Raw genomic sequence first — 18,429 nt, forward strand, 5'->3', positions numbered from 1 at the left:
TAAACTTTAATTGTTATTAGTTTTATGCTTAAATGCAATCTGTAGTCAGAGCATTGCTTGGGAATGTAAACGGTCATTAGAGCCTCTAGAAGAAATTGAAGGAATTTTGATAAAATGATGCAAAACTGAAAAGCTTCTTAAACATTATATTAATTACCGTTTAGCTAATTAATAGCCAAGTAGCCATTTAGAATGCAATGATATGAGGAACTAGGACTTGTGCAGAAGATAATTTCTTTCCTTTCTTAGGTAAATTGTTTTAACAGTGTTAGATAGCGACAATATTGTTATTAAGAAAATATGGTTATACGAATAATAATAGATGATTTATTAAGAAGTTTTATTTTATTGCAGCTGTCAAAAGTTTGATTAAAAATGTAATTGAGAGAGATTTCAATAGTATTTTTTTTTTCAAATTTAAAAAGGAGGTTCTTTAAAGTTTTCCTATTTCTGTAAAAAATAAATAAAATTAAAAAAATAAATAAAAAATAATAATCATGATAAAAATTAAAAAAAAAAAAAAAAACCTTAAAACATTGTAAAAATTCAGACTTAAATTGCAGATATATTAAAAATGAATTTGTTGGTAACATGTGATTTAATGCTTGATCGAGAAAATGCAAAATATTGTATCTTTGAAACAAACTATTACGAGATTATTTTTTTCTCGTTTGAATTTAACATAGTCTGTTCAAAATTAATTTTATTAGATAGTGGACGAGCGAGACTTTTTTGAGATCATGCCCAGCTTTGCAAAGAACATTGTCGTGGGTTTCGGGAGGATGAACGGACGTACCGTGGGTATCGTCGGAAACAACCCCAAGTACTCTGCGGGTGAGTTTGTCTCGAATTGTCTGTTCACTCTGCTAACTGAGAAATAAGTCTTGTTTTTCTTCCTTCCTTTCTACCTGTGTCCAATCTTACCATTCCGCTTGGTGAAAGGCGAGGAGCAAAGAACAAGTGCCAAGAGGATGTGTCGATTTGTTTTCATTGGCTTCTTGTTTTCTACTTCAAATTGTGTTAGCAATAATTAAAAAAAAAAAAAAAACCTATGTGCTGAAAAGTAAAAAATAATATTAAAACCCTTAATTCACGCAAGTTTACAGGTAACTGCAAATTTGTGCCTACTAGGGCTCCCAACTGGCACAAATTTTTCCTTAAAGCAAACTTTTAGTCATAAGTCCCTAAAAGTCTGCTTTTTCAAAACCTAGTGCCTTCTTCTTTTAAAAATTTGTTTCATTTTGAATTTTCCTTGTAGTCTCTTTTATCCATCCGTTTTTATTATTTTTTTTCCTAAAAAAATATGATGAATGTTATTCACACCCCTCTCCTGATAATTTGTAAATTCTGTATTAGCCAAGTAATTGACTACAATTAACTCAGCATAGTTACTTGTTCTAAGCAAAAGTAATTTTAACAAAAAATAAACTTTTTGCCAATTATAAAGTAATTGGAAAAGTATTGGATTTTAACGATTACTGCTGATTAATCAGAGTATCCCTAATTTTAGCCTTTAAAACTTAAAATTATTGTCCCTTTTTTTTTAAGTTTAGAATTAAGATCCCATTTTCTCTAGGAGCAAGCTAAAAATCTGTCGGGAGTCTGGCAATTTTTTATCTTTTACTGCATAAGCAATATTTCGTAAGTTAACCATTGAATTTAAATGTAGCAGCATGTGGTGTGTACTATTTCTTATACATGAAATACAGCGCCAGCTCAGTCAATTCCATCCGAGGACTGCAGTTTCGTGCTTATTAGTACTCATCAGCCCGGCATAGGACTAACTGAGCTGGAGGTGGAAAACCTCTTAAGGAAGCATTGTATTTCATGTATTTCTGCCTTAGCCCTGGCTATATGGCAGTAACTTACTGAATATACCATTTCTTATGTTCATGTACTGCAACTTAACTCAGAGGATGGTTGCACCTTTTGCTATCCGAGATATTTTTAAAAGAAAAACACTAAGCTGACTATTAATTGCTAAATAATTCTGAAAGTGAACGAACACCACTGAAAAGAATTATAGTAATAAAAAAAAAAAAAAACTCTTGGTACTGGGTTGCCAAGTCAGGGAAACCTAAAAAAATAGGGAAAATCCATGGCATTTTGTAAATTTCCTTAAAAACCTGGAAAGTGCAGGGATTGATTTTTTTCTCTTTTAAAATTGAAGTTGCAAAACTCAATACCCAAATATATAAACTACAAAAATTAATAAATAAAAATTTGAAAAAGGAGCAAATGAATAAAAATAAAGAAAGAAAGAAACAAAATGCAAAGTGGTAATTTCACTTTAAAGAGATTTTGTTTTTGTTCAAGTAAATATTAAAATGTTTATCATAAAAGTAAAAATTATTTATTTTTTTTATTTGATATGCATTTTTAATTTTATGTGCATTTAATTTAGAGTGCATGATATTATTGTTCTACTTAACTCTATCATTTTTTTTATCTTTTAAGGTACAAGTAATGATTGGTTGAGAGAAGTCTTTTCTTTTGTAATATAAAAATTAATGTGAATATTCAGTCATGATGCTAGTATTTCAGTTTGAATGATTTCTCCTTTACTTCCCCCTTATTTTTATTTATTTTTTCCTATAATGAAATTGTCAGAATATTCACCTTTTTTTTAAAACAGATATCAGTATTTACTCATTCTGTACATTACATGGAACACACAGGGAATTTCATCCCCAGAATTCAGTGGCAACCCTGTGCATGAATAAGAACAATTAGATGACTCAGGAATAAAATTTCACTTCTGTTTCGTTGCAGGTTGCCTGGACATCAATGCTTCCGTGAAGGGAGCTCGATTTGTCCGCTTCTGTGATGCCTTCAACATTCCTATCATCACTTTTGTGGATGTACCTGGATTCTTGCCTGGTGAGTTCTTAGGAATGTCTGCAAGTCAGATTGTTAAATCTGTGCCAACTATGAGAAGAATCCTCCTATTTCTAATAATCCTGAAATTTCCTATTTCATAATCGTTATATGAGCTGGTTAGAATAAAAGTGCTATAAATTATTCCATTTTTGTTTGGATTAGTTAAGGGTTTCATTACATATCTCCAAATTTGAAATTGCATTTATTTTCACTTTAAGTGAAGACCTTTGTGGACTAAAAAAAAAATTTTTGTTTGGCAGTATTTTTTGTTGCTTGTTACTCATATGTAATATGCATATATACATGTATTGTACTATACTTGCTTATTAATTACTATCATCAAATATTTTGAAGTTAGTAAACTGTTATTATTAATTGTTTAATGATTGAATTGTTTTACTTTATCACATATTTTCAATTAAAAACATGTACTATGTGGGGGGGGGGGGAGAGGAAAATCTGAAACACATGTTTCTTTTGCCCATAGTTTGAGCTCTTCAGTCTGGATCTACATTGTCATAGATTTGGGAAAACAGAGTTGAAGGTAAAAACATAAAGAAGCTGAGTAAATCTTTACACTGTTAGTTAAAAATATTTTAATTTATCAGCACGATGTTTGGAAATTTAGTTTGGTTACTAATATAAACTTATATATAGAAATTAATGCAATTTTGCAAATATTTGTTTGGTTATTAGGAATCTCTAGATTCTTTAATGTTTTTTTTCTACCCTTGGTGTCTGAGATTCCTATATCATTCTGAAACCAAACAAAAGTTAATATGTGTTTATCTTAAGTTTAAGATACAGGGAGATTTGAATCAAAACTGTCATCATTTTGGAAAAAAAAAAAAAAAAAAGCCTCAGAAAATGTGATTCATGTGTCATGATTGAACTTTATTGAGCAATCACATTGCTTATTGTTCTCAGTTGACTGTTTTTGGCTTCATATGATTTTATTTTCCCCCACCTTCCTCTGTAGCACCACCGTCGACTGGCCCCTCCTGGTGCTGCTCCTCTAGCGAAAACCGTTTCCAGGTAGCGTCTATATCCTACACACACACACAGACATACACACACATGCACACACTTACACACACACAGCCATACACACACATTCACACACTTACACGCACGCACTTACACGCATGCACTTACACACACGCAGCCATATACACTCATACACACACAGCCATACACACACACATACAGACACACATACACACACGCACACACTTAAAAACACACAGCCATACAAACACACTCATGCCTGCACACACACGAATACATACACATCACACACACTCGTGATTGCGAAAAACATAATTTGAATTCAAAGTGTCAAAATTTAAATTAATTTTTTTACTTATTTATGTTTTCATTTCTTAAAGTATTTTTTAAGCAAGTATTATGAGCTGTATGAAAACTTAGAAACAAATTTATGCTTCTCTTACCATATAGCCATCTTAATAAGTATCTAACTGGGTTATTTATTTTCAGGAACTGCTCAAGAATACGGAGGCATTATTAGGCACGGTGCCAAACTGTTGTATGCTTTTGCCGAAGCCACGGTTCCCAAAATCACCGTAATTACTAGAAAAGTGAGTGCTCTTGCTTTACAAAATACCTTGTTCTATCATAAAAACTTTGTTGTGAGTTTCTGTTCGAATAATCCAAATACAGTAGAGAACCAATTATCCGGGAGGTTCGGGACCATAGCTATCCCGGATATCTGAATTTCCTGGTTTTCTGAATCGCTAAAAAGAGCTTTTGGCCGATTGTTTATAATACTTAAATTACTATAATAAATAGTAATACGTATTAAAATAAGAAGAAAACAGTTCAGAAATGCTTATTAATATCGAAATATTAAAAACTACTAGTGAGAGAATAATTTAAACACCAAAAATCTTAAGTTATTTAATAAGACCTGAGACCCTCACACTCATTTTGAAAAGGAAAGAAAAACACCAATTTTCGATGTTTTAAAATGAAAAAGAATGAAGGGAAAAGCAAGAAACAAGTTTTTGAATGTGCGATTCTTCTACTATAGTGTATGAGAGAATTTGTTTTCGTGAACACTTTTTTTTTTTCACTTTTTTTGTAAAGTTTTGGCGTTAACGATTATTGATAACTATTGCTTTTGCCATTAAGTTAATACCAATTGAAATTTAATTTATGAGTTCCTGCAGCCTTATTACAGTCTTGTGTTTAACGATTTCTAGATTCCACCATCAACTATCCGGAAATTCGAGAATCGCGGCGTTTCACGGGCTTTTGCGACGTCACTTCCGCTCTAAACGGTTTTAATTAAAGGCCATCTATTAAAATATTGCATTATAATGTGACAATATTCATTTCTTTAGGAAGTTCATTTTTGTAAACATTTTCCCGAGTTATAGATGAGTAATATGGTATTTATTAAGAAACTGCTCATTTTCTTTTAGGTGTTTAAAAAAAATGCTTAATTTTTCAAAAATTGCCAAAAATTCATTATTTTAAAAAATGGCGCAAAAATCGGCAAAAGGTTGCCGGTTTTCTGATTTCCCGGTTTTTTGGTTCCCGGATAAAAGGTACTGCACTGTAAAAGCTGGAAGCAATTCTTTACAGATGACCAAAAAGTCTTGAAATCTTGAATGTGGTTCGCATTAATTTAAAATAGTTTTTATAGTTTCCAATGATTTAGGAGAAGAACTTTTTCTTTGCTAAAGATCAAAATCTCATCTTTCTGGAAGAAATTAGTTTTTCCTTATTTAAACAATTATTAAATTTCATACATTAAGGACTGTGTTGGCATAAGCATATATTTTTTTGTTCTTGGAGCAATTTCGTAAAAAGATAGAATGTATTTTAATTGTTTAAAACTTACTAGTTCACTCAAACTATCCTAGAAATACATTCCTGTTTTATTAAACGTTGTTGAAAAACCGGCGTGCGTAAACCCCGAGCGTGAGAAATCCCCAAGTGACTAAACACCCAACATGTCCATCACGTGTTTCGCCCATCGGCGGACGTGACGTCAGGCCTCAAGAGTTGAGGATTTTTCTGCTGGTAGCAATCAAAAAAAAAAAAAATTTTTTTTTTTTGAGAAATAGCAACAGTTAAAAGGATTAACTGTGAGTTGCTTTCAGATGCAACAGATGTAAATTTTGACGACGTCACGTCATTGCTAGGGGGTAACTGAGATGGTTTAAATAGAAAGTCAATCAATCAATCGTCCTCTTATGATTTGCTTCCGTTCTGCAGACGGTGTGTTTTGATTTGAGCATGTGTGCCCAATAGATTGATTTATCCACACAGAGGACGTGGAGGTTTTGTGATATGTAGTAACAAGATTCAATAGCCTGCTAAAAGTGCAAGATGTTCTAAAACACCTCCCTACAAGTAACGAAGGAGTTTTTTTTAAAGAAATATAAATTTGAAGAGTTGATGTTTTTAAGTATTAGGCCTAACAGGGCCGGAAGGTTCGTCTGGCATATACTCGATTACGGAGCCGGTCGAACTGGATTGAATCCACTATATGGTGAGGTAACCTCTGCTAGTGGAAGGTTCCTGTTTTGCTTGAAGCTGGGCAAATAATTTCCTGTGCTGCTGTTTCTGTGGCATGGGTGTGCCTGGAATTGATTGACCATGGATTCTGGTCTGCTGTCCACGAGTGGACGTTTTCAACTCGTCCGAACATCCGACAGATGGATGTTGCCTTCATTGTTATGTGTGCCAAGTTTAAAGTATGGACTTCCAGTGGTATGATTATTTAAATAGTTTTCTGGATAGCTACCATCGTTGTGGCATGGCGTAGGGTAAATTTTAAAAAATATTAGGAACGTTTTAGAACTGTTGATGGTTTTTTTTAAGTAACTGAATCTTGTGATATTTCTCTGTGATATTTGTTTGTTGGAGGGAGGGGGGTATTATTACATTTGAATTGTCAATAGGAGATGTGCTTTTTTATAAATGTTTGATTGTTTTTGCCTATTTACATTTTACACATGTTTTGAATAAAATGTTATTTGAATTGAAATTCAGTTTCCATTGCTTCATTTCTCCCGAACTTACCATTCCACATCCGTTGGTCTTCCTTTAAGGCCAACATACTGGGAAAAAAAATCTCATGTCTAGCCTTTTACTTTTACAGGATGATGAGTAACACTGCATTTTATTTAACCCGTTTGGGAACTGCAGTCCGCAGAAGATAGCGCTCCCTCAAGACGGACTGTGCGCACAGGCTGGGGCAATTTCTCTCACTAAGCCCAATACGCAATTTCGGAAAGTATGCATACATAATAATGGATAAAATGTATACTTTAAGCAGAAATGAAACCATTTTTTAATATATGATAAAATACATCAAAATTTCAATCATAACAAAAATTGGGTGAAAATAATTGATATTAAACAATAAAAATGCAGTTTTTTACAATAACTAAAAGTACCAAAATTAAAGAATATATTTTCTACAAAACAAGTAAAGTATTTGCGCTTAATACTATGAAATACTTAAAGAATATTGTAACAATTAATATTTTAAAGCCTCATGAAGAATTTCAAAGCCTCTTCAATAAATACGCATTGAGCATTTTACACTCATACGTAGTGTTACGTCTTTTATTCTGCTTTTAGCAAATGACACATCTCCGTCTAAGTTCTTTGCCTTCTTTCTCAACGTATGATTTTCGAAAGTAACTACTGTATGAAGAATTCCAACAGAAATAATTTATAGTTGTTTCAATGTGACCCAAAAGATCCATAGATGGATCAGTCATAAATTAGGATATTTCCTCCTTGGAAAGATAAAGAGTGTTCACCGTGGCTACCAAATGGACAGAAAAGTAAAACCCCTTGCTAGAATATCTCCCCTCCAATCCCATTATAAATGGAACCGAAACTAGAAAGAGCCACTTCAAAATGAGTATACGTTTCTCTTCTCACTTGGGAGCACATGTTTATATTTTCTTTCACGAAATCCAATAAATCTCAGACACTTGACAGACCCCATTCTGACGTCAGAGAGAGAAATACTAATGCAAGAGAGCAATCATTTGAACGGAACATGGATAAGTAACGCCATCTAATAGTAAACATTTTGTTCCAAATCGAAAACGCAAAAAAGCGTCGTTAGGTATATAGTCAAGTTTGATTTTGAGAAAAATGTTTTCATATGACGTTATTGACTACTTTCATTGGATTCTGAACATTTCCTCCAATCACCTAATCTAAGGTTAAGGCTGGGTACAAGAGAGGGGCAATGGAGGCGATTGCCCGTCCCTTGAGAGATTCTGCAAATGGCAATGCTTTGGATTTAAAGTCCTAAAAATTAATAGTATTTATAGTACTTTCAGAAAAATCCAGAAGCATCTTAAATTTAGTTTTAGTTTTTTAAATTTTCAATCATTATTTAAAATTTTTTAATTAAAATTTGAAATAAAAGAATATATTGTACCCTCTACTATCCCATTTATCTAATATTTAGGGGTACATTTCATACCGTTAAAAATGTTCATTGTAGATAATAAAAAAAAAGTATGTCTTCAATATTTTGAAGTGTTCTCTTGATATGCAAAGTTTTATTCCATTCGGCATGTGGCACTTGGGTTGTCAGAAATTTAAAATTTGGTGTATTTTGTTTTCAAAAGTATTATTAAAACAATTCTGCTTGTCAATCATTGCCAAAAAAAAAAAAAAAAAATCTTCAAGACGTATCATAGTGATTGCATTGCATGATAAGATGTATTGGGACATCCAAACTGTATCACTTGTATCATATACTAATAATGTACTTAAAAACAAAAACTAATTTGAAATATTTGGTTAATGTATCAAAAATTTGTCAGGTGGTGTTGATCATTATGAGATAAATTTTATATCAATCCAGAGCAATTTTTTTTTCACTCTTTCAAAGCTATTATACTTGAAAGAAAAAATAAGAAGACAATAACTTCAAAAAAGAAAAGTGCTGCAACAATGAAACAATGTTGTTGAATGTCTAACATATTACGACACACATTTTATTGTTGGCGATATCAGACATGAGATGCCCAGATCACACCTCTGGTCAATTAAATCTACCCCACGCAATTTGTGTTAACTCTGCTGAGTCACAACTTACTGTTCAAAGGGGAAGAAGTCGCATGGCAAAAAGTTATAGATCTCTTTGCAGTATTATTTGTTGTCCAGGGTGCACAACCTGGAAGTACAGTCCTTCCTCGCTACTTTGCGCTTCGACTTTCGCAACTTCACTATATCGCGGTTTTTTCTGTTTTTTTTTTTTTTTCAAATATAGTAATTAACCTTTTTTGTGTGCAAGTGTAAACTTTTTTTTACAAAAGAATAACAGAGTATGTCTTTTAAGTAAAATAAGCTCTTCTGAGGGGCTGTAGGTTGAGAGAGTGAAAGTATAAAATCGCCGAAAAAAGTATAGGGAATCGCTTTCTCATTTTAACTGTTAAACACTAACTGGAAAGTAAAAATCACTGTACTATTACTAGAGGATAAACACATCTGTTCAATGGTGTTCAACAATGTACTAGCTTTTTAAGTTGTATACGTATGACTGGCACTTACGGTCACTAACTGGCAATTAATCCCCTATCGAACAAGTTAAACTATTTTTGTAGATTAGTAGTGTGTAAGAACTGCATGTGTAGTTTATTTCCCAATAATAACAATGTGATAGCTATTATGTCTAATGTATCTCCTTTTATGATATTTTGTGCAATATATTCAGTAATAAAAATGTAATGGTGCTGTTTCAGGTCTAGGGGCTCTAACTATGTTAAAAACCTATTTAGATTGTTGTAAGTAAGTTTTATGCCCTCTAATTAGGAAAATATTGGGTTTATAGGTACAGAATCTTACTTCGCGGAAATTCAGTTATCGCGGTAAAGTCTGGAACGAATTAACCGCGATAAACGAGGGTTGACTGTAGATCTAAAGTAGTGTCAAGTTCTGCCATTTGAAATTAAAAAAAATGTATACATATTAAAATTCTAAAATGGATTTCTCACTCTGTTTATAGGCTTATGGTGGTGCCTATGACGTGATGAGCTCGAAGCATCTGCGTGGAGACATCAACTATGCTTGGCCCACTGCTGAAATTGCAGTGATGGGAGCCAAAGGGGCAGTGTCCATCCTCTTCCGTGGCAAGCCAGACCAGGCCCAGATGGAACAGGAATACACTGAGAAGTTCACCAATCCCTTCTCTGCTGCAATCAGAGGTGAGTATACAGGGTTCGTACGCTCCTTCAAAACTCCTCCAATACTCCTTCATTTGGGAATTTTTTTTGAAGGGCCCTTCAAACTCCTTCATTTTGGTTTTAACTCCTTCAAAACTCCTTCTTTTTTAGTTGAAGACTACATTGTCTTCCTCTATGACAGTAACTTAAAATACATACTTTGATCGACAACTTAACTTTGTCACAAGGGCGAAGGTATAAGGGTGATGAAGGGGTGAAAATATTATTTAGATGACTAAAACATTTCATAATTGAAGTAAACCATGCTTAAATAGGGGCTTGACTATTTTTCAAGTTTTGTAATTATTGCATTTCCTTCCACCACACTCTCAGCTGCAAAAGTTGGTTTCTCTAATTATTACTTAAAGAACGTTAATTATTACGTAAGCAGATGTACTATATTAAGTGATTGTGTTAAAAACATAATTGTTTAGCAAATGGCAGTTATAATATTGTAAAATGGGTCATCCACAAATGATGTCATGCCTTGAGGGGGAGACTGGTTCATTAAATTGTGACAAGGGGAAGAGAGAGGGTGACAAGAAGTGACGTCACACAGTTATTATAATAATATATTTATAAAAATGACATGTGACAAGAGGAGGAATAAGAAGAAGTGTGACACTTTGTGACAAAGGGGTTAGGGGGTCAAAGATGTTGAAAAAAAAAAGTGACAACATTTAAGGACAGCCCATTAGTATGTACTCCTTCAAATCCTCTTTTACTCCTTCATTTAATTTCTGAAATTGAGTACGAACCCTGGTATAGGATTCATGCTTGAGTGTTCCTGTTAACCCCCTCAATGGTTGAGCATTGAAATCTTTACTAATAATAAAGCTGAAAGTCTGTATCTCTGTGACGCGCATAGCGCCTGGACCGTTGGGCTGATTTTCATGAAATTTGGCACAAAATTAGTTTGTAACATGGGGATGTGCACCTCGAAGCGTTTTTTCAAAAATTCAATTTTTTTCTTTTTCTATTCAATTTTAAGAACATTTTCCCAAGCAAAATCATCATAAGATGGACGAGTGAATCACCGAGTTATCATAACGTGGAATTGTAACATGGGCACAAGCCAATTGGCGAGATACGAAATTATCATAACTTGGAACCGTAACATGGGTACAAGCCAATTGGTGGGAAAATTCACCATACATTATTTGTAAATATACAGGCGAACCAAAAGAACTTTTATTTACTACTACAGGTACCCGAACGGCTTTGCCCGTAATAGAAAAATTAAAAGTAAGGTTTCAAAGAAATTCTGGAAGGAAGTCTGTGGCGGGCCTGCATCCAGGAGACCCCATAGCACCTACAGCCTTGAAATTTTGTACAAAATTACTTCAAGCCCCGGGGGTGTGCACCTGGGGTTTTATTTTTTTAAATTTGAATTCGTTTTTTTTTAAATAATTTTTTAAGCTCAAATTTCCCATAAATTACCTATTTTTGCCTATTAATAGGGTAAAAAATTACTTGCACATATTAATATCATACATCGTTGGAAAGGGTAGAATTTTCCTCTTTCACACAATTTGTTTCAATGCTCTAACTTAAATATGGCGAGAGTTATTTGCATTTTTAGCTTGAACATTTTTAGGCTTAGCTAAAATTTAGGCCTTACTTTCTTCATTAAATCTATCAGTAAATAGCGAAGGAATTGTCCTACAGTTTTCTTTTTTTGACACCACTAGACATAGCTGCTTTTATTAATCCAGATCTAACTCGACCTATGGTCGAAAAACTAAACTTCTATCTCCAAAGGAAAAAAAGTTACAAGCTGTTAAAAATCAAATTCAAATAATCTTATCTCCATCAAAATTATTGATGTTTTATTTGGCGTTGCCATAGTTACATCTTTTCGATTTTCTTGTTTCTTATTCACAAACTGTAAGGGTTTCAATTTTAACGGAAAATCTTAGGCTCAACTCAATTCAAGCATCGAGCTAAAGAGCAAAATGTATTACCAGAGACCACGAATATGAAAGCTCCTTCTTTTGACTTTTCAAACGTACAAAACTGTAGTTTTGCACTGCTCAGGAGCCCTGTAGCCCGCTCTGCAAGTTGGTACAACAGGGCCCAATACAGGCTGATTTTGCTACCGTTTTTCGGTATCTTCACAAAAATCTTATTTTGAAATCGATACTTTCACAAAAATCAAGTAATAAAATCAGTAACTTCACAAAAACATCGAAAATTTCACAAAAATTCGCATTTTAAAATATAAAATTTGTTTCTCTGTTTAAAACAAAATATACTCATAAGATAAAATTATAAGCAGGTTTATATGCACAATCGCTTAAATAGAAATCTTTTTGTAGTATTTTAACTAATTTTTAGCTGTTTCACACCAAAATGTATTTATGCAATATTAACGCAATTTTTAAACATCTGTTTTGAGGAACCGTTTTTCTCATAATTTCCTATATTGTACACAGTACATAGACCATTAAGCTGAAATTACGATGGTATTTTTCGTACTTCTTATGTTTTCAGCCCCCCCCCCCCCTTGAAAAAAAACGAAACCTGTTAAAAATAATACTAGATGACATTTACACTTTTCAAACTAAAATTTCACTTGTTCCACTACTTCTTTTACAAAAATTAGAATGCGTCTAAAATTTCACAAAAACAATGCTGATAAAAAAAACTTTCACAAAAATAGGTAGCGAGAAAAAAATTCTGGATTGGCCCCTGTACAAGTTATTTTGGAACCCAGGGAAGGGGTGCAGCCCTTACGGCTCTGCAAGTTGGTACAAGTTATTATGGAACCCAGGGAAGGGGTGCAGCCTTTATGGCTCTGCAAGTTGGTAGAAGTTATTATGGAACCCGGGGAAGGGGGGCTTTTTGATCCAAAGGGAGCTTATAATGCATTTTTAATCTGTTTTTTTCTAATTGGCGATTTAAATCTTTGCGAATCAAATAATCTTCGGGTGTTGGTGAGTGTTAGCGAGCAGGGGACAGAGCCCCCTAGTCTGTCTAAAAATAAGCAAGAACTAAATAATGAAACGATTCTCGGTCTCCCCAAGGTTTCGTGGATGACATCATCGACCCCAGCACCACTCGTATGCGCCTCTGCCGAGATCTGGACCTCCTTCAGCGCAAGAAGATGGATTTGCCCTGGAAGAAACACGCCAACATGCCCCTGTGAGCATCTACCAAAGGACGGATGATCAAGTGCCTCTACGATGAAAAAACAAGCTGCCCGAAACTGACGTTAAATCCAGTCTTCAGATGGATCCAGTGAGGTATTCAGTGTGAACTTTTGAACAGTGACATTCCACATAGTGTCTCAAGGTGGATGGACTTGCAGAGATTTAGTCTTCCTGTCTCTTTTTGGAGATTCAGTCTTTTGTTAAAAGTTAGAACAGATTTAATCGCTTTGAGTGGAATCTCCCTTGAGGAAACTTCACTGAAAGAAGAGAAAACAGATGTAATGAAATATGTTACATGATATCTGTATTTTTTATTTCTATATTTAAAGTTATTGTAATGTTTTTTGAGAAATGTTTTGGATACAGTGTCATTTTTTTAATGCAGAAAGGGGGAGTAATTATCATAACATAGAACACTTTCTACTTTTTCAATGTTTTTTGCCAAACTATAGTTGGGGCAAACCTAACCTGGCACCATCTTGATGCTGTATTTAGGATCAATGGAGCCTTCACAATACTGCCAGTTTAGGTTTGCCCCAACTATAGTTAACACAAAGCTCTCATCTGCTTATCAACTGAAGCCATAAACAAGGTTGCTAGCATTTCGATTCAAATGTCTAATTTTTACATGTTGCTATTGTCGTGTCTGATGACGTGCAGAGCGCGAAAGGTTTAGATGTCTCCAAAAGTCTTGATAACAAGATCAGCCAATTCTATCGTATATATCGTGATATATCTCGTGGTCATTAATGCTATTTTAATAATATGAATATTTTCAATGCATCATTGAAGCAGTAATCTAATGTGTAGTAGTAGTAAATTGTTTTATTTTTAAAAATATTCTATACTAAAATTGCAAAACAAGAGAAAATGAAGAGTAAATAACAGTATGATTCATTGGATTTGGTTTAAAGGTCTCAACTGTTAAACAAGGGTCGTAATTTCTAGGGAACCATTTCTCATATCCTTCAGTTTATTCTCAACAAGGAAGTAATGCTGATTTTGCCAAGCTGTCAGAAAAATAAAATAATAATTTAATTTAAAATAAAACAATCTATAACTGGTGTATTATACAAATATGAAACAAAATGTCTCAACTCATATTAAAACTTAATAATGATTTTTAAAAAATCTACTTAAAAATTGTTAAGTGTTATCAAATTCAGTTGAGTCAGTTAATCATATTCTGTTTCTCCAACATCGTAACATAACAAAATTGGAAGCAATTTCTATTCCCAACCAAATTTGAGTTTTTGCCCAAGAACTCTGTGAAATTGTTTCAATTATCAAATTAATATTGATGGAAACCCTAACTAATGTAATTATCTATGACTCAATTGGTGTTATGGATAAAATTATGTCTTGTTTTTGTATTTTTTTAAAAATTTTTTCATGCAAGAAATTTTCTTTCTTCAAGCAACACTTTCAACACATTCCTCTTTTCTGCATTTGTTGTTCTCAGTAAAAAGAAAAATCAAAATGTTTTGCGATGTTTAATTTCAATAATCAAAATGGAAGGTTCTTGGGTGTAAGGGAAGAAAATTGTGACCAGTACACAGACAGACTTTTGAAAAGCTTTATTTTTTTAGGTAAAAAGGTTAAGAATTTTAAATTAAAATTTTCAGTAAAAATTAATATTACTGTTTGAGTCAAAGCTCTAAAACGAAAACTAAATAATATTTTCAAACAGTCGAGTCACTTGAAAATGTCATGTTTTGTTCCAATTTTATGTATGTGAATGTTCAAACTAGCAAACGTTAAATTATAACTGTATTTTGAATAATAGTAATGAAATTACTTGAGTGAATTTATTCAAGTGCAGATAAAATGATCTACATTTTATGTCCAAAAACTTTTTGTCAACAAAAGTGAAACATTCATTTACTTCAGAAAACATTTACGAGTCTTAAAAAGTTGCTGAAATTTATGATGTGATTATATGTAAATTATATCAAAAATGAGTGATTGATTCTCCAATTCCGTTTTCTGTGTCATATAATTTTCTATGCAGTGTATGTGAAGTTCATTCATATCATAAAAGGGAGGCTCCACTAATACAGTATATTCCCGATAACTCAAAGTCGGATAACTCGAATATTACTGTAACTCAAAAGTTTTTATCAAGTCCAACCCCTTTGTCTTCGATTCCATTCTAATTATTCTCAATATCTCCAAGTTAACTTCTTTTAACTCGAAGTTTTTTCCAAGAGGACTCGAAATTTGTTTTGAAAGGACAAGAAAAAGGGGAAGAAACAAGTGACTATGAGTGAAAAATTAATTCACCTTCACTTGCAATTCCTGCACAATACACCACTAAAGCAAGAAGAACACCTGTCCTGACCTGTTGAGCCAATGTGCGATAAAAGAGTTACTCGTGCGGAAATGAGTTCGCTTGTTTTCTTTTGTTGTACTGCACTGTCTACACTTTGACATGTTGCTGAACTACGCATTTGCTTTTAAGGGGTTACAGTATCTCAAAAATGATGAAACAATAAAAAAAAAAAATCGTTTATTTCAAAACTAAAAACTATTCCGAACACAGGGGAAAAGTTTCATTGCTTTAGTTCAAATATTTAAAAAGTTATGTGTGGTTTTAGGCCATGCTCGCTATGTGTTCTTATACAAAAGAAAAACTTAAAACTGCTTTTTCTCGATGATGGTTTTTTTTTTTTTTTTTTTTTTTTTGTGTGTTTTCATGTCATTAGAATCCCTAAGGATTTTTTTCTATTAAAGATACAGCTTTAAAGTAATACTTTTTGCAATTGGGATTACATATTTTACAAAACTGTGCATGGGATAAGCATTTTATAAATTACTCATATGTTTAGAGCATGTTAAACCTTTAAAAACGAAATTTAAAAAAAAAAAACTTTGATTTTTTACATATTTTATCACAGAAAATTTTCTAATAAACTCATAATCAAATGAATGCACAGATTTTTAGAGATGATTATAGTGATCATTTAGCAAAAAGCTTTTTTTTAAATTAGTGCAAAAATAAAAAAACTTTAAGAATTTTAAAAAATTGAAATTTTCCTCATTTTTTTGAATTTTTAAAAAAGTAGGCAATATTTTTAAATTTTGAAAATAAATTATTGATTAAGAAATAAGTATGCATGTTATGGTTTCAAAAATATAAAATTTACTTAAATTTTAAAAAAATGTTTGAAAGGTACTGTGACTCCTTAAGCTGTCAAGTTGTCAGGTCAACTGATTGTACCTTTATTCAAAGCCTGACCTAAGTTAAGATGCGTTCCCCTTCATTCTTGAGTTTGATTATTTGCTGATAAGTTCCTGAGAGACGGAGTGAGTTTTCTTTACGCTTAAAGATGTCTAAGCAAGTACTCTGTCAATGATATTAAAAGAAAAATAGAAACTTCTAAAGCGGTGGAATCCATGAATCCGAATTTGAAACAAATGAAGATGTACACCTTTCCTGAAATAGAATCAGCTCTATTCAAGTGGTACCAACAGTATACTCTAAAAACAACAATTTCAAAAATGACGAAAAAGTACTCAAATTTGAACATACCACGAGTCAAAATGGCTCCGACTAAGTGGTATTCAAAGTTGAAGCGTTCAAATACTCAAATCAACATGTGTGCTCATTTTTGAATATGTAATAATTTCAAAACTGAGTATTATGTACTCATTTTTGAGTATGAAATAATTCAGCTCTTTATTTGAAAACATGGGTACTCATATTTAAAACAAAAGGTTTCAAGAAAATTTGAAAGCATGAATATACTCATTTTTGAAAAATTAAATTTTCTCAGTGTATCAAAATCAAAACTATGCTTTTGGTTTTTTCTCTCTCAATATTTTTGATTAAACTGCATATTGTGCTTAAAAACTTTTAAGTGCTGTAATTTTGTCTGTTATATGTATATATTAATTAAAATATTTGTTGGTTTTTAATATTAAAATGTAAACTAGCGGTAAGTCGAACTTCCGATAAGTCGAATTTTTTCGTCGGTTTCTTCAGATTCGAGTTATCCCGAATTGACTGTATATGGAGATTAGTGCCATAAAACAATTTTCAAAAATTGTTTCCTTTAGTTTTCGTTCTCAAAAATGCATTTTTGATCAGCTGAGACAAGTCAAAAGATTTTGAATGTTGACTCTGTTCTAAAGGCAAGTTTAAGGGGAGTCAGTACCCTGTAGAAACCTAATGTTAAATTATTAAATTTTGTGTACCTTTTCCTCAAAAAGTTTAAATAATAGAAACTTGCAACTTGCAAAGGTTTTAAAAGATGCCTAAGAGTTTACTGAAGTGAAATTTTACGAAAATCTAAGCAATAGGTGGTGAAATTTTTGAAATTATATATAAAGTAGTTTTTTAAGAAAAGGAAGATGAGTTTTTAAAACTGACGTTTTGACTAAATCGAGTTTGAAGATACAATTGGACGCACAGTTTAATATATTCCTGCCCCAATGCTACTTGAATTGATTTACTTTTATTCAAAATAGACACATGAATTTGTTGTCGCTTGAAAGTTCTTGATTTGAACATTTTGAATGTATAGAAACTGAAAAATTATTTTCTCAGAGTTTTTAGTGTATCAACTCCCCTTAAAAAAACCTTTTTAGGAATCTCTCAAGAATCTCTGTTTATTTTTCTTGGAAAAGAATCTTTACCTATGGAATCTCAGTGTCAGATCTGTGTTCAAGTTTTCTAGTGGCATTTTATCATTTTATCCTTTTTTGTTGATATTATGTTAGGCATTTTTTTGTGAATTGAATATTTACTATATATCTTTTATGTGTTTTGAATCTTAAGATGAATCATTAAAATGTTATTTTGTTGAAATAATGAGTATGTTTGAGTTTTTTTGTTATAATTTTTCTGAGTTATTTGTTACTTAACTTGAAATTGAACTACAGAATTTAAAATTAGATATCCGCCCTCATTTTCATGTGTTATTTACCTTCTTCTTATGGTGCCAAAAATGAGTTCTCTTTTGAACAGTCCTCTTTTTTGCTACAGTATCACATTTATTCAGTAAAATTGTTCTACATAGGTCTAGTTTTAAGATGAGAATTACGTAAGAACCTGTCTTTTAGCTAAGAGGGGTTTTGAGAAATTTAATAGGGTTTCCAATCCCAAAATCCCAATCCCGCAGGATCCCGTAAGATTTTTAGCGGGATTAGTCCCATGGGATTCCCAA

The 18,429-nt window shown here is 32.5% G+C and overlaps 1 protein-coding gene across 1 annotated transcript; it reads left to right on the forward strand.

Moving 5' to 3' along the window:
* Nucleotides 1-710: 710 nt before the first annotated feature.
* On the forward strand, nucleotides 711-18,065 carry LOC129217710 (propionyl-CoA carboxylase beta chain, mitochondrial-like; the record flags this gene model as incomplete). Its single annotated transcript, XM_054852045.1, is given in 5 exon segments — nucleotides 711-834; nucleotides 2,773-2,880; nucleotides 4,378-4,478; nucleotides 9,893-10,091; nucleotides 13,136-18,065. Coding segments are annotated over 5 exon segments (654 nt in total), but the record flags the coding sequence as incomplete, so codon positions are not given.
* Nucleotides 18,066-18,429: the final 364 nt, after the last annotated feature.

Source organism: Uloborus diversus, chromosome 2 (assembly GCF_026930045.1).
Source record: "Uloborus diversus isolate 005 chromosome 2, Udiv.v.3.1, whole genome shotgun sequence".
Classification (NCBI taxonomy): Eukaryota; Metazoa; Arthropoda; class Arachnida; order Araneae; family Uloboridae; genus Uloborus; species Uloborus diversus.